The sequence below is a fragment of the Carcharodon carcharias genome, chromosome 1 (assembly GCF_017639515.1).
Source record: "Carcharodon carcharias isolate sCarCar2 chromosome 1, sCarCar2.pri, whole genome shotgun sequence".
In the NCBI taxonomy this organism is placed as follows: domain Eukaryota; kingdom Metazoa; phylum Chordata; class Chondrichthyes; order Lamniformes; family Lamnidae; genus Carcharodon; species Carcharodon carcharias.
In genome coordinates, this window is record NC_054467.1 from 63,323,961 (window position 1) to 63,347,587 (window position 23,627).

Sequence of the window (23,627 nt, forward strand, 5' to 3'; positions counted from 1 at the left end):
CTATTAAAATAAGGGTGCAGGTGGCCTTTAGTAGAGGTGGGGTCAGATCAATAAAGGACATGGTGACATCAACATTGAAGGGAATGTGTTGGCAGACAAGAATATCCTTGTAAACAATGATGGGGTCAAGGTCATGGATAGTACAGGAGAGATTGCCATTAGGAGGTAGTGACTGTGGAGGAAATTGGTGGGTAACAGGGGGAGGTTGGAAGCAGTTGGTCACACTCATAAAACTTCGAAGCACCATCGTCGCCATTACCCAGTAATTTTTTTTAGCTTGTAAAATAATGTCTACTTATTAACAGTCCAGCTCATGGATCCATACCTCATTTTAAAACAAAGTCTTAAAAGACCCAAATCAGTCCCCTGAACACAGAACCCCACATCTATTATGTACATTCAAAACAGGATTCAAAACGCTCAGTGGTGCACTTTTTTTTTACAGAGAAAAATAATTTTATTTAATCTCCCAGCTTCAATCTGCTGAAGAGCATAAAGCTTTCAAATGGATGAACTAAATCCAGTCTGTCTCATCTCATCCAGAGGAAGGAATGAATCCCAGTAGCCATTCAATTGGTTTGCAGCGCCACTCATGTGCCTCCAACTCCTCAACCAAACTGGCCAGTTTCTCTGTCCGGGAACATTGTTGCTCTTGTTTCACTTGTCTTAATGTGTGAGCCACCTGATAGCTGAAAACTGCTTCACAAAGGAACCTCTCAATGGCATCTTCCAGCAGCTCGTCAGCTCCTTTGGGTGAGGCAAAGGGCACTTTCCACAGCAGGCTCAGCTCAGACACCCCAAAACCACTGCCTGCTGCCAAGGAGGATGAGGACGACGCCAAGGTGGCCATGATTGGAAAAAGAAGCTTGAAAAAATATGGGAGGGGTTTCAAGCCATGTGGCAGGAGTTCAGGGCTGCTATTTTGGGCCAATTGAAGGGGCGGCCTATTAATTATTTGCTCAAGCCATGAAGAACCAGGCTCAGTTGAGTACTGTTTTTAAGGGTCAAATGCTCTTTGAAGGAGCATTGATCCTTTGCTAATCGTGTGTATTCATGCGAGAATCCATTAGGTTTTGGGGCCACATTTGAGTTGATGTGTTGGCCATCTGTTGCAACATGTAAAAAGGGAAGAAGGATCAAACAGTCAAGGGCCACATCTGCTGAACAGAAGCTACATGCACACTACAATCCTCAATATTCCCAGTTTAATGGTCAGGGTTTACAAGGTACAATGCATAAGGTCATGGGGGAGAACGTTCTTCCCGTCGGGCGGGCAGTTCGGAAGCAGATGCGGGCGGGGGCATAACCGATCATTGTCCACGATTGGCTGTGCACTGCCATTTTGCATGGGCAGGCCAATTAAGGCTTAATTAATTAAGGATTTCACTTTCTGAATGTCCAAGTAATGTGTGATCATAGAAAGCAGATCCTGCATGTTTGTACTAGGTACCCAGGGAACTCTCAAGACTCTCACATCTTGATGCATCTGGGGATGCGACATATATTTGATGGACCCTGGCACATACAGGGCAGGCTCCTTGGGGACAAGAAGAACACCCAGAAGATCTGGCTAATGATGCCCATTCACCGTCCACATAGTGCTGCTGAAGAGAGATACAATGCTGCACATTCTACCACAAGGTCCTCAATAGAGCAAACATTTGGCCTCCTGAAGATACATTTCCGATGTTTGGACTGGTCAGGTGGGGCTCTCAAACACTCACCACAGAAAGTGTCCTGCATCATCGTTGTTTGCTGCACCCTGCACGACCTTGCGCTGCAAAGTGGGGATGTGTTGTCTGAGGGAGAAATAGAGGTGCGAGAAGTCTCCTCGTAAGAGGAAGACATTAAAGGGGATGGTTTCGAAGGGGGCAAGGATGTAGATGAGCCACATGAAGAGGCCATCGCACGGGAACGATGCAGAAGACATGCCCATGATAGTGAAGTGCTGACAAATTCTCACATTTGCTAGTTTCTTTAGCCTCCAGAGGGGCCTGGGGGCTGGGGCTGTGTCATCTGGAGGAGTTGGAGGAGTCCAATCTTGCCTTCCACTCAGGAATGATCTCCCGCAAGCTCTGCGGCCTGTTCCTCAAAACGTGAGGGACTACGGATCTCAGGAGTGCCACCTCCGGCCTTGTCACACTCTCTCTTGTTAAGGAGAATTGTCCTGCAGGAAGACACAAGGGTTGACTTTGATCCCAATGGATGAATGATTAGTTCTAAAGCATGCATGCCTATAGTCTTTGCTGATCCCACCCCAGCAAGTGATTGAGAAGCCGTTTGTCCAGGAAATTATATGCATAAAGTGTACATAAAGTGACTGGCACACATTCAATGCTGATGCCTCATCTGCTGGTCGTGTGTGACATCCCTGTGAACTCTAACCCTTAGGCTGATGCCCTTATGAGAATGTGAGTTTCCACTGAGTAGATGTTGCACTTACCTTGGCAGAGCGCAGCAGATCATTCATCCATTTCCTGCACTGCAGGGTGATCCTTTGTCAGGCCCCATGGGTGCTAACTTCCCCAGTGACTTCCTCCAAGGTTGGTGTAGTCAGGTGGGAGGACCTTCTGCTCCCATCCCTATGAAAGAGGACTTCCCGCCTTTCCTGGATGGCCTGGAGGATAATCCCCGAGGAGGAGTCATTGAAACCTGGGGACAAAGGTTATCCCCATTTGGGTACCATAATGATGACTTATCCGCAGCAACTGGCCTGCAGTGAGTGAGTGTCTGTCTGGATGCCACTTAAATATGGTGCCAGGATCTTCGACCCCATGAAATAACAGTGGGGTGGGCAGGAACCAAAAGATTTGCAGAACTCCTCACTGTTGCATGATTAATGGTCTGAAAAGTGGAAGGTTGCGCGTGATCAGCCATCCCACCGACCAACGGGGATCAGGTCAACTTCCCTGCAACCCCACCAGACTTAGTGCGAAATTTTCCACTCTGGAGACTAAGGGTGGAATCCTCCGGTCCTGTTGGCGGTGGATGTCATGGTGGGCATGAGCAGATAATATGGCGAGAAGGCTAAAAATCAGCTTCATGCCGTGAAACCAGTTTGCGATCATCCACCCCACCTCTCAATGGCAGGACGCATTTCCCGCCATCATATGTTGGGAACCTAATTTCAATAATTTATTTTATATATTTGGATAAGGTACTGCACGTAAGGCTACTTAATAAGTTAAGAGCCCATGGTATTGGGGGTAGTAGATTAGCATGGATAGAAAATTGGCTAACTAATAGAAGATAGGGAGTTGGGATAAGAGGGGCATTTTCAGGATGGCAACCTGTAACTAGTGAAGTGCCACCGGGATCAGTGCTGGGGCCACAATTATTTACAATATATATTAATGACTTGGATGAGGGAAGTGAATGTACTAATGCCAAGTTCGTGGATGACACAAAAATAGTTGGGAAGACAAGTGGTGAGGATGACACAAAGAGTCTTCTGAGGGATATAGACAGGTTACTGGTAAAAACTTGGCAGATAGAATATAACGTGGGAAAATGTGAGGTTATGCACTTTGGCAGGAACAATAGAGGAGCTGAATATTATTTAAATGGAGAAAAACTACAGAAAGCTGCAGCACAGAGGGATTTGGGGGTCCTCGTGCATGAATCACATAAAGCTAGCATACAAGTTCAGCAGGTAATAGGGAAGACAAATGGAATGTTGGCCATTATTTCAAAGGGAAAGGAATATAAAAATAGGGAAGTCTTGCTAAAACTATGCAAAGCACAAGTTAGACCGCAGTTAGAATACTGTGAACAGTTTTGATCCTCTTATCTAAGGAAAGATATACTGGCATTAGAGGCAGTACAGAGAAGGCTCACTGGGTTGATCTCAGGTATGGAGAGATTTTCTTATGAGGTTGAGTAGGTTGGGTCTGTACTCATTGGAGTTTAGAAGAATGAGAGGTGATCTTATTGAAACATATAAGATTCTTAGGGGGCTTGACAGGGCAGATGCTGAGAGGTTGTTTCCCCTTGTGAGAGGGTCTAGGACAAAAGGGCATAATCTCATATTAAGGGGTCGCCCATTTAAGGCAGAGGTGAGGAGGAATTTCTTCTCTCAGAGGGTGGTGAATTTGTGGAATTCTTTATCGCCGAAGGCTGTAGAGATTGGCTCATTAAGTATATTCAAGGCTGAGATAGGCAGATTTTTAATTAGTAAGGGAATCAAGGGTTATGGGGAAAAGGCAGGAAAGTGGAGTTGAGAATTATCAGATCAGCCATGATCTCATTGAATAGCGCAGCAGACTTGATGGGCCAAATGGCCTACTTCTGCTCCTACGTCTTACGATCTTATAAGCCCTGTTTGCCAGAATCATCCCCCCATGCTGCATCATCTGGTCATCATGATAACGTGTTTTACAACTCTACATAAGCAACGTGCGCTTGGTGAACTGCACTTCGCTCAGGACTTCGAGGTTTGTTTGCCTTCCGTGCTTTGGGCTATCAGCACCAGGCTTCGCAGGCAGCACCACCTCACTTTTAGGGGGGCTCATGGGCAGGTCTCTACCTAGCAGACCAGACATAAGGCGGGGGTGGCTTTTCAATGGCTGCAGGACTAGGGCTTGCTTGGGGAAGGGGGAGAAATGGGCTCAGGCAAGGGAAGAGGCTGCAGGGTGAGGACTGTACTGGGGAATGGGGGTATCCCAGGGTGTGTGCAGGGGCATATATTAATCTCTGCAAGTAGCCTCAAGATGGTGAGGGCTGAGGCAGTCTCCAGATGAGATGAAGCCAGATGGAGATATGAAGGTGTGTGTGTGTAAGTGAGTGGTGATGTCCCTTCAGCTGGCAGTGAGTGAGATGCCAGTGAATGTGTGATTGGCTTGCGAGTGTGTGTGTTTAGAGCGATGAGATGGTTGACTTACCCTGGCAGGATGGATGAGATCAATCATTCGTTTTCTGCAATGGATAGCTGACCTCTTGTGTGCAGCATTGGCACTGACCATCTCTGCCGCCACCTCCCAAGCCAGGGTTGTGAGACTGATGGGCCTGCTCAGGCCAGAGTGGGGGTAGAGGACATCGTGGCGGGCCTCCATGACATCCAGAAGGCAATCAATGATGCGTCATTGAATCGGGGGCAGCACTCTTCTTAGTTTTGGGGCCACGTCTTCACTGGAGCAGTCCTGAACTGCAAGCATTGAGAACTGTGTGCACAGCTACAGTTTAAATGTGGCGTCCAGTGTGAGGAAGCAGTGAAATAATGGCGTGGTGGACAAATCGGAGGCTGCCTACCAGTGAGACTGCATGTTTCCTGTGCCTGCCATATTAATGAGGCAGCAAGGGGACGATAATGCATGGAAACCCACCATTGTGACCAGCGGGTAAAACATCTTTTCTCAGGCCCGCTGCTGCACTTATTGCAAATCTGGGACAATTCCGCCCTGGGAAAGGTGGCGCGGTTCCCGCCGGCCAGTGTGGTGGGTTTTCATGCCAGATCATCTAATTTTCAGCTCATTACGTGCACATGATATCAGGTGGTGGAGCGGGCTGAGATTCATCTGGCCTGCCATTATCTTATTGGCTCCTTATGTCCAGGCGCCATATTTAAACTGTACCCATGCACGCAATCACTCTCTGTAGACCAGAATTTGTTGTGGCAGACACCAGAATGGCCCTGAGAAGGAAGAAGCCCACAGCTCCAAAGTTTAGTGACAACGCACTGGTGGCACTCCTCCAGGCAGTCAAGGGCTGGCGGGAGATACTTTTCTTCCATGACTGGAGCTGGAGGGCCACCAACCTCACCATAAAGCCTTGGCAGGAGTTCGCCAGTGCTGTCAGTGCCAACAAGGTCCAGAAGATCAATGCCATCCAGTGCAGGAAGAGGATGAATGATCTCATCTGCTCTGCCAGGGTAAGTCGACCTTTTCCTCAGTCTCAACTCACACTCTCACAAGTCCATCAAGTATTTGCAGGGTTATAGTCCACAGGATCTCACACATTACCAGCACTGGGACATCACCACTGATTCTTTCATAGTTTTACATCTTCATCTCTTGTCACATCCTGCACAAGTCATGGCCTCAGCCCTTACACAGGTCCACTCAGGGCACACAGAAGGCAGAAGTGTTCTGATGAAGAGTCATACGGACTTGAAACATTAACTCTGTCTTCCTCTCCACAGATGCTGTCAGACCTGCTGAGTTTTTCCAACTATTTTTGTTTTTGTTGACACAGAAGGCAGGCTTGCATATTATCTGCTTTGACATCTGTCCTGTTCTCAACATATCCACCTGTCTTCTTGCAGGAAAAGATCGCCCACAACAGGGAGAGATCCCAGACCAGTTGGAGGTGCTGGTATTTTTTTTATTCATTCATGGGATATGGGCGTTGCTGGATAGGCCAGCATTTATTGCCCATCCCTAACTGCCCTTGAGAAGGTGGTGGTGAGCTGTCTTCTTGGACACCTGCAGTCCATGTGCTGTAGGCACACCCACGGTTCTGTTAGGGAGGGAGTTTCAGGATTTTGATCCAGCAACAGTGAAGGAACGGTGACACGTTTCCAAGTCAGGATAGTGTGTGGCTTGGAGGGGAACTTCCAGGTGGTGGTGTTCCCATGTGTCTGCTGTCCTTGTCCTGCTCGATGGTAGCAGTTGTGGGTTTGGAAAGTGCTGTCTGAGGAGCCTAGGTGAGTTCCTGCAGTTCATCTTTTGGATGGTACACACTGCTGTCACTGTGCGTCAGTGGTGGAGGGAGTGAATGTGGATATGGTGCCAGTCAAACAGGCTGCTTCATCCTGGATGGTGTCAAGCTTCTTGAGTGTAGTGGGAGCTGCACTCATTCAGGCAAGTGAGGAGTATTCCATCACACTCCTGACTTGTGCGTTGTAGATGGTGGACAGGCTTTGGGCAGACAGGAGGTGAGTTACCTGCCTCAGGATTCCTGGTTTCTGGCCTGCTCTTGTAGCCACAGTATTTACATGGATAGTCCAGTTCAGTTTCTGTTCGATGGCAACCCCCAGAATGTTGGTAATGAGTGATTCAGAGATAGTAATGCCATTGAATGTCATGGGGCGATGGCCAGATTCTCTCTTGGTGGAGACGGTCATTGCCTGGTAGTTGTGTGCTGTGAACCTTACTTGCCACTTGTCACCTTTACCAGGTCTTGCTGCATTTGGACATGGACTGCTTCAGTGTCTGGGGATTCGCTAATGGTGCTGAACATTGTACAATCATCAGTGAACATCCCTATTTCTGACCTTATTATGGAAGGCCATTGATGAAGCAACTGAAGACGGTTGGGCCAAGGACACTAGCCTGAGGAGCTCCTGCAATGATATCCTGGAACTGAGATGAGTAACCTCCAACAACCATTACCATCTTCCTTTGTGCTAGGTATGACTCCAACCAGTGGAGAGTTTTCCCCCGATTCCCATTGACTCCAGTTTTGCTAGGGCTCCTTGATGCCACACTCAGTCAAATGCTGCCTTGATGTCAAGGACAGTCATTCTCACCTCACCTCTGGAGCTCAGCTCTTTTGTCCACTTTTGAACAAAGGCTGTAATGAGGTCGGGAGCTGAGTGATCCTGGCGGAATCCAAACTGAACATCAGTGAGCAAGTTATTGCTAAATGAGTGCCACTTGATAGCACTGTTGATGACCCCTTCCATCATTTTACTGATGATCAAGAATAGACTGATGGACTGGTAATTGGCCAGGTTGGATTTGTCTTGCTTCTTGCAGGCAAGACATACCTGGGCAATTTTCCACATTGCCAGGTAGATGTCAGTGTTGCAGCTGTGCTGGGACAGCTTGGCTAAAGGTACAGCAAGTTCTGAAGAACAAGTCTTTGGTACTATTGCCAATTGTCAGGGTCCACAGCCTTTGCAGTATCCAGTGGCTTTAGCCATTTCTTGATATCACTTGGAATGAATTGAATTGGTTGAAGACTGGCATCTGTGATGTTGGGGACCTCTGGAGGAGGCCGAGATAGATCAGCCACTCTCCACTTCTTGCTGAAGATCGTTGCAAATGTTTCTCGACAAGGAACAGGCGGCAGAACTGGCTGTTGAGGACAGCAACTGTGCAAGCACCAATGGAGAGTCTGGCATTCCCTAGCAAGCCAGTGAGGCCTCATCAACAACTCATCAATCACTCGCTGAAACTGAGTGCTTTTTCATGTTAGTGACTGTGCACCCAATCACTAAATATCTCCTGTCTCTATAACAGGCACCAGCAAGAAAAGGAAGAGGCCCAACCGTAGCCAATCCGTCAGTTCCAGTCCCTAGACCACCTTGGATGAGGGTCCTGGGGAACCATTAGATGTAGAGCTGTCACAGCATTCACCCTCAACCTCCACCAGTGCAGTTACATATCTCGGTGGGACCTAGTTTTAGAGCAGGCTTGGGGTCACCATCTGGTGAGCACAGCACAGATTCAGGTCCACAGCAGGTAGAGGCATTGACAGCCAAGGTCACCAACATTTGGAGGACTGCTGGAGGCCAGGCATTGGCTGAGTCCGAGTCCAATGATAAGCCTCTGGACTTGGCCCTTAGAGAGATGTTGAAGCTCCAAAGACAGACAGGGGCACATCAGGCAGGGTTGTCAGAGGCTGTCACCAGACTAGAACAGAAGATTTGGGAGTCCGTCCACATTCAGTCTAATGTCGTGGCACCAACATGCCAGCACATTGAGATCACTAGTGGAAGGGTGGCGGCTGCCATGGAGATCTTGGTCCAGCAGTTTGTTCCGGATATGCACAAGGAACTGCACACCATTGCTTCTGCCATGAGAACGTTCCAGCAGTGACTAGGTGAGAGGGGGACGGGACACTTGTTCTCCCTCCAGGAACCCCTGCTCCTCAAAGAGCAGGGAAGGGCCCTCGGGTACCCACAGGGAGGAGCAGCGTCAGCTGGACACACTGGGGCCACCTACCCAGCACTCTCCTGGGCTGACCAGCAGCTCTAAGTCCCCGCAGCCTGTGATTCCAGCAACTCCAGCTGCACAGTCCGAGGAGTGTGCAGCTGCTACCCAGTAGAAGACCCAGAGCAGGCTGGGGCCCTCCAGAAGACACCCGCCAAGGTCATCACAGACAACATGGCGTAGCAGTGAGTAGGCTGCCTCCACCTCTGCTGCAGGTGTTGGTGAAGCACCTAAATGTAGTGGTAGGGTAAAAAAATCAAGAGAGTTTGAAAGCACAAAGGTGACATGTGCATTCACAAACTATATATGTTGCACATATGCAAATATATTTTGTTTCTGTGAACATCCCATTTAGTGAATGGCTCCTCTATCTGATGCAATGTTCCGAGGTCAAACAAGTGTAATAGAGGCCACTCCTCCTCACATATCTCCCATCGTTTCAGGTCTATGGTGTCTCGCACCATCTCATTACAGTGAGTCGTCTTTCTATTCACAGCAGGGACATAAGCAAGGCCTCTGGTTACAGCAAAATGCTGGTTGGGCAATGCACGCATCCATAAATGAGGTTTCCTAAAAACCCCAAAGGCCGCCTGGTCAATTTGCCCACCCGCCATCTGTAATGTTGGACAGGCAGTGAAAAATACAGGTTGATTAATTGATTATTGCTCTTAATAGGCCTCTTAATTTTCAGTGGGTGCGTTGCCAATTCTCACACGCACCCGCCGACTGAAATATCGCGCGAGTGCATGATGACATCGGGACACTTGCCCAACATAATCACGTGCCATTTCACACTCGAGTGTGTTGGGCACGCGCCCACACACCAAGCAGAAAATCCTGCTCCAGGTGTTTTCGTCCGATCCAAAGGATGAGATGAGGTGGGAGTGGGTGGAGTGACTGGGCTTCTCATACCTCAACCCACAAGTTAATATGTAATTCATTTTGTAACCAATTAGTTTTTTTGCTAGACAAGATGCAATGGCCCAATAGGGGTTTATGGGCTAGTGTTTATTTTCATGAAGGTGCAATACAATAGAACACATAATAAGATTAAATAAACAAATTCTAAGCTGTCAGTATTGCACAGCAGTGGCTCTAAACAATTATAGATGCCTGCTGATGCGAGTTTTCTGTTCCTTGAATTCCTCGGTCTTTCCACTAGAGTTTGGTCTGACAACAAATGCCAGACTTTTTCTAATCCCAACCAGAAGGTGGTTCTAACTGCAAGCTTTTGCAGATGTTCATATCCAATAATCTATCCATAATTGATGAAACAGGGAGGTCAGATGTAATGGCTGCTACTATTCAGCAACAAATAAATGGTTATTGACAAAACACGCCAGTGTGCTGCTGAATGCAGTGCAGTGACATACATGAAACAAACAGCGACACAAGTAATGGAAGTGGATGTACAGCACTTAATTTGGAGATTCTTGGATGTACTTTTTTTGGCATGGAGGGCCACGATGACGTGGAGGAAAAGTGAGACCTAGGGAACATGAATGATGCAAGGAGTATTGCATGAACAGGAGAAAATGAGAGAGCTGCAAAAGCACAAGACTGGTGAGTGCAAGTGCAGAAAACATTCAGAGCTGTCTTTTGAAAATAGTGCTCTGGTCCAGATGCCTGCCTTACTTTTATCTCATAGCTATGTCGACGGCAATATACCTGATTGTCAAGTTCCAGTATCCTCCCAAGACTCTGAAATCATAGTATATGCATGTGCATGCTTCAGCACCATAAAGTACCTACATCTAAGGCTCCATTGGTAAGCTGAACATTATCAAATACCTTTATTCTCACATATCAAAAATCTTTTTTAATGCTGATAGAATTTTTCATGAGAAAGAATTGAAAAATCATTTTCTTTTGAGCACATTATATACTAGAATTAAATACCTAAGACATCTCCTGAAAACCTATAATGGTTGAAAAGCTTTCAAACATAAAATAATTAGCAAATTATTTTTAAAAAACTTTATCAGGATACAACCAAAGTGTTGCATAATAATTTATTTTGGAGCGTGTTCATTTATAATTATTACATTGAGTGAAATAATAGTAACATTTTCAGAATTGGGAAAACTTCACACAAGGCCAAAACAACTATTATCAATAAGATAGCAAAGAAAATCTCTTAAAATACCTTTTCTATTTCTGAAAATCTACAGCCAAATATCAAATATCATGATGTGTTACCTTTGCGACTAGCTAAACTATGGATTTATTATATTCAGCATTAAAAAGAAACAACAATTATATAAGTACATGTCATAGCAGGATTAAGTTTAATGGATATGTCATTTGTCTTAACAGCATGTTACCATGATAGTTCTAATGATTTTTCAACATTTTTCTCTTTTTCCCAGATTTAATTTTATTGGTGTATTTTGTTCCCGCTGACATAGTTGACATTGTAAAGTTCTGAATGTTTGGTTTTCTCAACTTTTTCTGGTGAAATAATGTCCTTGTCGATTAGTGTAGCAAAAAGTCATATTTACCATAAAAAGCTCATTCCTTTGAGTGTTATAATAAGTTAAATAATTTCAGAAAAAACAATTAAATATTAGCTTATGTAACACAGCATTTGATCTACGACTAACATAAATTTACAATTGTTTAATCTTCCAAGTGCAATTCAATACAGTCTGTGCTATGCTATATCAGAATAGCAATAAAAGTTACTCAAATATTGAAATTAGGTACTATACGCTAAAGTTCAGGACAGAACAAAACTAAATTTAAAAGCTTAAATATTTTTATGTAACTGAAACTGTGAGATGTTTTCTGTTATCTTTAGTTTGACAGTTGCAAATGTTAATCAGAGACATTTTTCTATGTCAGGTAGGTTGGTCTGAATTGAATTAAATAACGGATTCAATAGCATAAGCTTATTGCTATCTGACTTAATGGTCTTGGCTACACTTTAAAATATGGTTCATAACATAGAAATGTTGCCGTATTTAAAAACATACTATAAATTGCATACCATAATTTTAAGCAAACTATGAACTAAAGTACTGTAAGCATCCTGTTCATAGGTATGTATTTTAAATAAATGTTCCTTCCCAGATGTCCAACAGTAGCCATAAGTTTATTTGTACTTGACTGAGCAAACACTAATCAGCTAACAGTGGGAGGAAATTGTTGTCTTTTACAGCAGCTGTTGCTGTTGGATCCCGGTTATAGTCTTCCATAGAAAGAGAGCCCGAGGTGGCACACTACAACAGGATAAAGGAGATGAAAACTCTGATGGAAAGGCTGGGAAACAACCACTGAGACCCCAGAGCACAGACCCCAGGAGCCTTGAGCTGTGTGGCAGGACCTCTTTAGCATGTCTCTGAGGCTTGTCCTGGCAATGAACAGCATATTACCACAAGGCAAAGCAGAAAGCTAGCAAGCTCAGTATAATGATAAGCAGGCGTCCTAAGGGAGGGGGTAACTATGATCTGAGGCCTGTATACATCTGAGCTCCACTCAGATGGCAAGATGATTAATATAATGAAACATAAATGTAAATTGTATGCAATGATTCTTAAAAAGTAAAACAAGCATTAGCTTTTATTTATTTTTCCCATATTGATGGGTATCAGTTAGCTTTTATCTATGCTTTGATGATTTTTTAAAATATACATGAGCAACTCTGGACAGTGCAATTATAGCAAGATTGGAATAAAATATCAAAATGGAGCATACTAATACTGACAGGTAAGTTCTTAGCTTTATCTTTCTGCTAAGAAAAGGTGATCAAAAATAATTGCACGTAACACTATTTAAGGTGGAGGAAGTTTTCTTGCTCCATAATAGGTATACAATGCTACAGATCTTTAAGCTTTAAATTCTTTCTTTACTAATAAAACAGGTTTTTCCCATTGTTGAATTACTCACAAATACTCTTAATAGTAATTTTTTTTAAAAAATTAGGAACTATATAAAATGTGATTTAAGAAATTAAATTGATGTTAGGTATTTACTACTGACTCTTTATTGAATGTGAAATTTTTAAAATTCATGAAAATTTATTTTGATGTGGTAATTGACCCCTTACTATGTTGTTCACAGACAAAAATAATAATATTGTGTTGTGTGTCTTCCTGAAACTTTCGCTGCTTTTCTTCCTCTCTAATTATTTCTGTCTCTCTCTCTCTGTTTTTCTATTTGTTTTCCATCATGTTTGTCTTTCTTTTTTGTATAGATTTGACTTTGTCTCTAATTCTTATTTCTTGTGCTTTAATTTTTGCCTTCACTCTTTCTGTAGAGTTTCCCTTACCTCTGTCTCTTTTCTCTACTGTTTATTTCCCACACTCTATATTTGTAACACATTCACATTCCTTTAATGATTTACTTGTTTTGTACCTTTATTAAAAAGCCAGGAAACGCAGCAAGATCATAACCATCATATATCAGGTTGGTGAGGTACATGTTGGCAATTATACATTCATGTTTTCAAAGTAGCGAAACCAGTTCAGTAATTAAAGTGGTTATGCGTTGAATAAAAACAACATAGAAAAACCAAAGGATTAAACATGAGCATCGTACTTACACTGATAGCTGTGTCTGGATCTCCAGCACTAAGGTAACCTAAAGCCACACGATACAGAGCTGCTAATTCCATCTTCTTATCGCCCCCTGGTGGAAACAAATGTCTTATTATATGTAAATACTTCAGTTAATAGTGCAATTCTAAAAAATCTATATACACAATTTGGTTTGGTTTGGAACCAAATACATTTAAACAATGGATTTATAATAATTACTACAAATCTTCTGTGAAGAATAGGTGACATTTATTTTTGTTTTATTTTAGCAACAAATGGTTGAAAATGTAAAGCACTGAAGCATCTATTTTATTCTAGTAGCAAGAGAAACCAGTTTATGCAACCAAATATATATTAATGAAGTCAACAGGTGGCAGAGCAGTACAGCATAATGAAGCATGAATGCATGCTGCCACAGCAATAAGAAAGGCATGTCAAAGTCTCAGAGTACGTTCATGGCCTATCTAACTTATCCTTTGTCTGCAGGGTGCATATAGACAAAGGATTCCAAGACACAGTGAGAAAGTACAAGGCTCTTATGAAATCATAAAAATAAATCAGAATATCCAGGTAGTCTAACATGTTTCTGGTATGCTACTATACCAGAACGTCTTTGCAGCATCGATATGGAAAAAGCCTTGAATATACATTAAAATATAGACAACTTATATTTTGGAATGAGCGTGAACAAGTGTAACTTTTAAGAACTATGGAAGCTTCTTTTGGCTTGGGACATCTGACATATTTGTGTAATATTGCAGGATCCACATTAGTACAAGCTGTACCCTTTGCCCACTTGCAGGACACTGCAAAATGAATGAAGCATGTCAAAAAAAGCACAGTGCAGAAATAGATTCAGTTCCTCAGCAGAACCATACTGAACGCCAACATGCCGATCTGAGTCAGTGGCACCTTCCAGTGGTGGGGGTTTAAAAACACTCTGTGGTGAAAATCATGCCTGGATGGCACCAGGTACTACCATGCAGTTGCTGAAAGACTGCAATAGTGGAGATTTCGAATAATGCAGTTCACCACGCTCTAAGTGACACAGGTATCTGGCAAAATGGATAGGAACAGGGTAAATTGTGGAGAGAAAGAAGAAATTTACCCTGAATACACATACAAAAATACTAATATAAAGCAGAGGCGCACTTGAACACTCAGTAACTTGTACATTCATTTATACCACTGGGTCTCACACACTAGGAGCTGAAATTACTGTATTCATTAATTTTAATGAGAAACTACAAAGTAGTGAATCACCATATTATACTCATTTTTTTCCTCTAAAATTACAAAACCAGGATTTCTACCCCCAGTGGTTGAAGTTGCAGTGTGTGGAAATATTACATGATGTTGTAAGTAACACTGACCTGAAATTAAGTGAGCCAGAACAAATCATTAAGTCATTTTATTTCCGAGATTGTCAGTGAATATACAGGCAACAATTACCATTCAGTTCACATAATTCAATCAGTATAATTTGGCTTTGCACAATAATTCAAAATAATGAACATGCTGGCTAAATTTTTGAGGGCCCTTAAAGCTAGGAACGGAAGCAGGGGGGTGGTTTGAGGGGACAAAAATAATTGAAAGGTGTGTCAATTTCAAGATCCCAGCATCAGCAATAATCAGTGTGGGGCAATAGCAGAACAGGAATCCTGCTTTTCTCCCATTAAAGTCAATTAACACTGTTGAAAGGCTTGTTAAGAGCTTGGCTGGGGATTAAGTTCAAGTTTTAAAGGGACCCGCAGGATACCCAGACGTTCAGAAACAGATCACCTAAAGGAAGGCAGGTACACATTGGGGGCCCAGCCATGGCTTCCCAAGGGTTTACAGCCTGACTCCATATGAGAATCAGTGGGGCAAAGGGGTCTAGGCATTTTATAAGGAGGTGTTTGTGGCATTGTAAAGGTGACAGGGAGAGTTGGCACTCAGAACCAGGGCTTTGAATGGTGTTGGCACCCCCCCTCAGCATCACGGAGACAGCAGAGCAGGGAGAAAGGCTGCCAAGGACAATTGGACAGCCACCTAGCCAGAAGGTAGGCTCCATGGCTGCATGGCTGTCAGATTTTAGCTTCAGTGGAGATGAACAGCAATACCTTTTGCAAGAAGGGCAGCACCCTGAGCATTAGGAGGGCAAGGCAGAGAAACAAATGCCAAATCCTCAACACACAACCTTGAAGACAGAGCTACCAGGAGAATGACTGGTACCCAGTGCTGCAGGAGGCTGCATCTCTCCAGGCAGATGTGCCCTCGTTACCGAAGACCTTGCACCTTGCAGCACTGGTCACTGTGCTTTTCCAGTGGCCATCAAAGTCACTGTGGCCAAGAACTTCTTTCCTTCCAAGGATCACCTGTGGACCTTAGTGCTGTCTCAAAAATGGCTGCACACCACTGCATCCCTCTGGTCACTGATGCCCTTTTTGCCAAAGTTGGAAGTACATTCATTTAATGACAGAGATGGCCTCACAGAAGGCATTGGATTTCACCTCTGTCGTTGAATTTCTCTGCTACCCTCTCTGTTTGGGAGTTGTAAATAAATTTAGTTCAATAATGGCTGCCTGCAGCTGAGAGTGCATTAGTTTTACTCAGTGCAATATGCAATAGTGCCCTCATGAGAACGAGATATTGGAGGATGCAATTTGGCGACATGCTCCAGCGAGTACTGCAGTGCTCTCCTAAGAAATTCAGGTAGTGAAATCATTGTTTCATAAAGCTGATAGATTGTCTATTGACATTCTCTGTGGCAGCATGACTATGATTGTTGGTACAGTGTCCCCATATGGTCTGGTGGTGGAGGGAAAACATGAGTCAGTTGGAGTGCAGGTAATACTTGTCACCGAGCAGCTAACATCTGGTTCATTGTGGTGGCTAAATATAGGGTTATATCACCATTTCCTTCACTGTTTCTGGATCAGAATCCTGGAACTCCCTTCCTAACAGCACTGTGGGTGTACCTACATCACATGGACTATAGTGTTTCAAGAAGGTGGCTCACCACCAACTTCTCAAGGGCAATTAGGGATGGGCAACAAGTGCTGGCCTAACCTGCGGTGTCCATGCCCTGCGAAGGAATTTTTTAAAAAGTGACTGATGCTGAACGAAAGCATTGTGGCTGCTGCCAGGACAGGTGACATTCTCTGACATGATGTTCTGTGCATGATCGTACACCAACTTCACTTTAATGGAATGGTACACCTTGCTGTTGTGATACACATCCCCATAAATTTATGGGACTTGCCTGCAGTTGAAGGTTTCACTGCACCATTGGGAATCCAGTTAACCTTGCAAGGCTATGTCCTTGTTCCTTCTGCTGCTCTCTGGTAAGAGACAAGACTATGAAGTCCTCTCTCCTGGCACACAAGGTTTCTGTCACTTCCCTAATGAAGTGATGCACGATGAAATGCTTTGGCAACATCACCTGCTCCCACATGGAAGGATCTGAGGTTGTAGAAATTGAGGGCCACAGTGATCTTTATGTTCACTAGCAGCATTATCCTAGGCATGTTTTGCAATTGTGGGTGTGGTTGGAGGAGGTGAAACACAGGCACCTCAGACACTACAGAGCCGAGGCTTGTGACCACAGTTTTTCAAATAAAACTATTTGGGCATTTGTTTCATTATCTTGCTTTACCACAGCAGCCCCTCCACCCCAAAACTCTGCCATTTTCGTTCAGTCCCATCTTTAAATATTATTTCTAATAAACAATAGATGCCTGAATTGTGGAACTAATTTTCCAGCATTTTTGGTTTTTATTTCAATACTGCAGTATTTTTTTTGGAGAAGGGAGGCAGATGTCACCTTTAATTTCTTCTGAAGGCAAAGACCAGAATCTTATCAAAGGGTAGGGTGTCCTGCTGTTAAAACTGACACAGCTTTGGTGGGAAGCAGGACACTAGGCAGCATTTTACTGGTGGTAGCTAATTAATACTGCTGTCCAATTGAGGATGGCGACCTGTCTCCTGGAGCTACTGACCCAATTAGGGGCTAGCAACTCAGCAGGCTGGTCATAGTTACTGAGAGAGGTGGGGGCTGCTGAGATTACAGGAAGAAGAGGGTGTCTCCATGTTGACGTGCCCTTGAATGCAAGGTAGATTATTTGAATTATCATGCGGGGGCTAGGCAGGCAGGCAGGCCCTGTGATTGTAGGGGAGAACAATGTCCGGCCCCAGAGGCAGCCATTGCAATGGAGTGGCCATCAAGGAGGCCCTCCCTGCTGGAAGCTGCCAGCATTTATCTCTCAGTATGTGCACATAGCGATGGCTCCTCCCAACCCTGGTAAAATGATGGCGGGGAGGAAAGTGGCCCTTAATTGGCTACCTAATTGGTTTAGTTGGCCACCTGCTTCCAGTTGGATGGTAGTATCCCGTGGTGGAGGAAAAATGTCAGGCTCCCTTCCCAATGCCTTCTGCCTTTTTATGAGGCTTCCAGCCTCTCAGCCTGTCTCCAAAGGGCTGGAAAAATCCAGCCCAAAATATCAAATGGTTTCAATGTGAATGTCCATCCCATATAGCAACGAAGAAACAAGAATGGACTATTGTTCTCTTAAAAATTATGACAAAAACAGGTCAAAAACTGCTCATAAATAAACTAGATCTTTAATGAAAGATCCCTAAGCTTGCACCAGTAACAGTAAGTAACATGGAGGCCAGCTCAACAGGGTGCAGCTTTAACAGGATAATGAGATCAGGAATTTGCTGGTATAGCTACAGGAGGTTTTTGCTCACACATGGAGTAAGTAGTACAGAAGCGAGATAGGTGGAATACAGTTTTGACAGAATTCAGGAATTTGGTGAGTGAGGGAATTTGGCACATTGATGGAAGAATTTCTGGTCTTTTACAGAACAAGGAGTAAACTGAGAGGAGTGGGACACAGCGAGATCTGAAAGCTGAAGTCAGAGTCATTAATTAGGTAAGTGGGTGATTATTGGTGAGTTTTACAGTTTCTTTTTTTCTCTAAACTGGAAAGTAGTTTAAACTAGTACTGGGAAGAGATAAGTACGGTATTACAATTATAGCTTAACTAGTTAAACTACTTAATAGAACTACAAATACTGTTGAGTAATATTTCTAAATTTGAAACCCTAATTAAACAAAATGCAATAAAGATGGCAGGGCAGGTGATGTGTTGCAGCTATAGCATGTGCGAGTTGGTAGATGCCAATGTGACCAACAGCATTTATATCTGTAGTAAGTGTCCGCAGCTCGAGGAAATTCAGCTCAGAGTTGATGAGCTGAAATCTGAGCTTCAAACTCTGCGATGAATCAGGAGAGGAAAAATCACCTGGAGACTTTGTTCCAGGAGGCAGTCACATTGCTTAGGTTAGATATCTCAGACTTTTCCATGGTCAGGGTCAGGAGGGTATGAGTACAAGTGATGCCGGTATGAGGATCCAGAAGGTAGCACTAGAGGAACCCCAGTCCTTGCACATGTCCAACAGGTTCAAGATTCTTGCAGCCTGTATGGATGAGACCAGTGACTGCAGGAAGGAGAGCAAACAGACCACGTCTCCATGGTACAGAGGGCCACTCAAGCAGGGGAGTAAGAAGGAATGTAGTGGTAGTAGCAGAGGGCACTATCATTAGGCTGATAGATGCTGCTGTCTGCTGCTGAGTCCTGAAAGCTGTGTTGCTTGCCCAGTGCCAGGATTAATGATATCTTGGAGATGGAGAGGAACTTGGAGTGGGAGGGAAAGGATCCAGTTGTTGTGCTCCACATGGGTACTAACGATATAGGTAGGACTAAAAAAACCTGCCAAGGGAGTATGAGCAGCCAAGGTATATACAAAAGTAATAATCTCTGAATTACTACATGAGCCATGAGCAAATTGACATAGTGTAACTAAGAGAGTGGGTGATTTTAATCTTCATATAGATTGGACAAATCAAATTGTCAAAGATAGCCTTGAAGATGAGTTCATAGAGTGTATCTGAGTTTCTTAGAATAGGAACATTTTGGAACCAACCAGGGAGTAGGCTATTTTAAATCTGGTAATGTGCAATGAGAGAGGATTAATTAATGATTTTTTAAAAATTCATTCATGGGATGTGGCCTTCACTGGCTGGACCAGCATTTTTATTGCCCATCCCTAGTTGCCCTTGAGAAGGTGGTGGTGAGCTGCCTTCTTGAACTGCTGCAGTCCATGTAGCGTAGGTACACTCAGTGCTGTTAGGAAGGGAGTTCCAGGATTTTGACCCAGCGACAGTGAAGGAACGGCAATATATTTCCAAGTCAGGATGATGAGTGACTCGGAGGGGAACTTCCAGGTGGTGGTGTTCCTATCTATCTGCTGCCCTTGTCCTTCTAGGTGGTATTGTGTACAGTTTTGGATGTTACACTTTAGGAAGGATGCGAACACATTGGAGACAGTGCAGAAGAGGTTTACAAAAATGTTTCCAGGGATGAGAACCTTCACTGAGGACAGATTGGAGAGGTTGGGACTGTTCTCCTTGGAGAGAAGAAGGCTAAGAGGAGATTTGATTGAGATATTCAAAATCATGCAGATGCTGGACAGAGTAGATGGGGAGAGGTTGTTCCTGCTTGTAAAAGGATCAAGAACGAGAAGACATAGATTTAAAGTGATTTGCAAAAGAAGCAAATGTTACGCTAGAAAAAGCTTTTTCACGTGAGTGGCTCGGGTTTGAAGTGCACTGCCTGGAAGTGTGGTGGAGGCAGGTTCAATCGAGGCATTCAAGAGATCATCAGATGCAGGGGTACGGGGAAAAGGCATCTGAGAGATCATTAGATGCAGGGATACGGGGAAAAAGCAGGACAATGGTACTAGGTCATAATGCTCATATGAAGAGCCAGTACAGACACGATCGGCCAAATGGCCTCCTTCTGTGCCCTCCTGTATTAAAATTCTGAAGTGGCAAGTAATATTCATGCCACACAAGTGCCAGGCAATTATCATCTCCAACAAGAGAGAATCTAGCCATCGCCCCTTGACATTCAATGGCATTACCATCGCTGAATCCCCCACTATCAACATCTTGGGGCAGGATTTTCCCATCGGTAAGTGGGGAGGGCAGGGGAGGGGGCAGGGCCCATTTGCCGATGTGTAAAATGATATGCGGTGATGTCAGGCAGAACTCCCAATGTCACTGCACCCCATTTAAATTTTCAGGTAAGCTGGGGCTCAGCAAGATCAGCTGTGCGCCCACTGACCTGTCAATGGCCAATTGAGACCATTGACAGAGTCATTTAAGTAATTAATGGACCTGCCCGTCCAACCTTAAGGTTGGCAGGCAGGCCAGGAGCCCTGGCGGGCATTAGAAAAAGCATGAAGCCTCATCCACGAGTGAGATGAGGTTTCATGTCGGTATTTAAAAATTTAATTAAAGTTTTTAAAGAAGTTATGGACATGTCCCAGCTCATACCTACAATGTCACATGAGGGGACATGTCAGGGATTTATTTTTTTCTATTTTTAATAATTTGTACAGTAGAGACAATCTCCCTAAAGCAGCACTTAGCGTCAGTTAGATGAGTGTGCTCTTTCATGCGCATGCACAAAAGAGCGCACTCTTGGGTTTAGAGATTCCCCCCCCTCCCGCCTGCATAGGTAGCGCATAGCACTTTCGTGTGGATGTCACGCTGGGTGGGCCTTAATTGGCCCGCCACGTAAAATGGCGACATGCCCCCAATCGGGGGCGCTAATCGGAGGCACGCCTCTGTGCGCTCGCACTTCAACTTCTCCCCCAATGGGGGGAAAATCCTGCCCCTGGGGGTTACCATTGACCAGAAACTGAACTGGACTAGCCATGCAAATACTGTTGCTACAAGAGCAGGTCAGAGGCTAGGAATCCTGTGGTGACTAACTCACTTCCTGACTCCCCAAAGCCTGTCCACCATCTACAAGGCACAAGTCAGGAGTGTGATGGAATACTCTTTGCTTGCTTGGACGAGTGCAGGTCTGACAGAACTCAAGAAGTTGAGTTAAAGTTGAAGAATTCATCAAGGACAAAGCAGCCTGTTTGATTGGCACCCATTCCACAAACATTCACTCCCTGCACCACCGACACAGAGTGGCAGAGTGTGCACCATAGAAGGTACATTGTAGAAACTCCCCAAGACTCTTTAGGCAGCATCTTCCAAACCCATGACAACTACCATCTAGAAGGACAAGGGCAGCAGGTACATGGGAACATCTATTATGGCACAGCCGATGGTGAATGCTGAGATGTTCAAATCCCAGAGGGAAACTTAAGACAGCTGCCACAACTATTTTTTGCAACCACCGAGCCTTATAGGTTTTTATAAAACTATATCAAACATTTATTAATAAGCAATGATTTTAAGCACATACAAATGTCTGCAAATGACTACTATAATAACTTCTAAATCCCCTAATTAACCTGACTCCCAGTTATACCTCTGTTAAGGCAATAGTAAGACATATAGATTTTAAAAGACCCAGGCAAAGAAACATGATACCCTGAACAATCCAATTCAAAGTGACTTTCCTTAACTTTAGTTCTTTGTAGACAGCAGCTTGAGGCTTAGATGCTTAAATGTTTCACACTTGTTAGATCTTAAAGTGCCTGCCCTTACACACAGCTTTCTCTCCTTTATACATATTTCCCCCTTTAAATGCAAATTCAAAAAACAAAGAACAAAGAAAAGTACAGCACAGAAACAGGCCCTTCGGCCCTCCAAGCCTGCGCCGATCATATTGCCCATCAACCAAAACATTTTGCAATTCCGGGGTCCATATCCCTCTATTCCCATCCTATTCATGTATTTGTCAAGCTGCCTCTTAAACATCACTATCGTACCTGCTTCCACCACCTCCTCTGGCAGCGAGTTCCAGAGACTCACTACCCTCTGCGTAAAAAAACTTGCCCCGCACATCTCCCCTATAGTTTTCTCCTCTCACCTTAAATCTATGTCCCCTAGTAATTGACTCTTCCACGCTGGGAAAAAAATCCTATTATTTCACTATGTCTTTGGACTTTACTTCCCTGATCATAAAAATTTATCATGGTACCAATTTTACCAATAGTCTTTTGGAAAAAATAAACACACTGGGCAGAATTTTGCCCTTGATGGGCGGGTGGGCCCCGCCGGCTCAGCAGCGGGCAAGCAGCAGATTGCCGCCGCCAAATCGGGCCCCGCCACCATTTTAAGTGGGCGGGCCAATTAAGGCCTGCATAGTGGGCTGCCCAATGGGAAGTGCTATGCATTTCCTGTGCAGGGGGAGGCGGGGGATTCCCCAACTGTCAGAATGCGCTCTTTCATGCATACGCGAAAGAGCGCACATCTCCCTGAAGCAAAGTGCTGACTCAGGGAGATCGCTGAAAGGCTGGCAAATATAAAAAATAGAACAATAAAAAATTCATTAACATGTCCCCCTCATGTGAAAATGTCACACGAGATGGGACATGTTAATGAAATAAACAAAAGCTTTATTAAACATTTTTAAAACTGCTGTCAAACTTCATTCCACCACTGGATGAGGTTTATAAAAATAATCACCTAGCCGCCTGCTCGTTGGGCCCATGCACCGACCCGAAGTTCACACGGGCCCCTCAAAATCGTCGATGATTGGCAAGTTAAGGGCCTTTAATTAATGGCCGGTGCCCGCCGATTGAAATATCGCAATGCCACACGCTGACGTCAGCGCGTGATATTTTAAGTGCTGGCGTGTGGGCTTCGCCACCCGCACGCCAGCCAGAAGATTCTGCCCACTGTTTCTTAACTTCACCTGACTAGTTGACACATTTCACCCTTCCTTTGAAAACAATCTGGTCTGGTTTATTTAAAAATGCAAATGTCCTTTTACACCTTACATTCTAAGCTTCCACCATGTTTACCTCCTTAACATTTTAAACCTAGCTTATCTTCCAATACATTAAAGCCTTCAGACCAGATGCTTTTAATCCAATTAAGTCTCACACATGCTCATATAGACACAGATACCACAATTTTACAATAAATTCCAATAGCATTATATCTTCCTGATACACCACCATCTGGAAGTTCCCCTCCAAGCCACTTACTATCCTGACTTGGAAATATATTGCTGGTTCTTCACTGCCGTTGGGTCAAAATCCTGGAACTCCCTTCACAACAGCACTCTGGGTGTACCTACATCACAGGGCCTGCAACGGTTCAAAAAGGCAGCTCACCGCCACCTTTGAGGGCGATCTGTAGTAGTGAAATTGATTTGTAATGAAATGCAAATGCTTCCAGGCTACTTCATCAAGCTCG

General features: G+C 44.2%; 2 protein-coding genes across 2 annotated transcripts in view; both read right to left on the reverse strand.

The window, feature by feature from the left end:
* ttc29 (tetratricopeptide repeat domain 29) overlaps positions 1-23,627 on the reverse strand; it is a gene marked incomplete at its 5' end in the record, with an annotated part of 323,828 nt that overhangs the window by 94,889 nt on the left and 205,312 nt on the right. The window contains one exon of the mRNA XM_041178710.1: positions 13,417-13,502. Within this exon, the coding sequence (XP_041034644.1) occupies positions 13,417-13,502 (86 nt within the window). The remainder of the gene's footprint in view (positions 1-13,416; positions 13,503-23,627) is intronic.
* On the reverse strand, positions 536-13,295 carry LOC121283963 (anaphase-promoting complex subunit 16-like). Its single transcript, XM_041198801.1, has 4 exons — positions 13,230-13,295; positions 12,032-12,094; positions 8,927-9,011; positions 536-813 (listed from the first exon to the last, which is right to left on the reverse strand). Exons 1-4 carry the CDS (start codon positions 13,293-13,295, stop codon positions 536-538), a joined length of 492 nt encoding a protein of 163 aa, XP_041054735.1.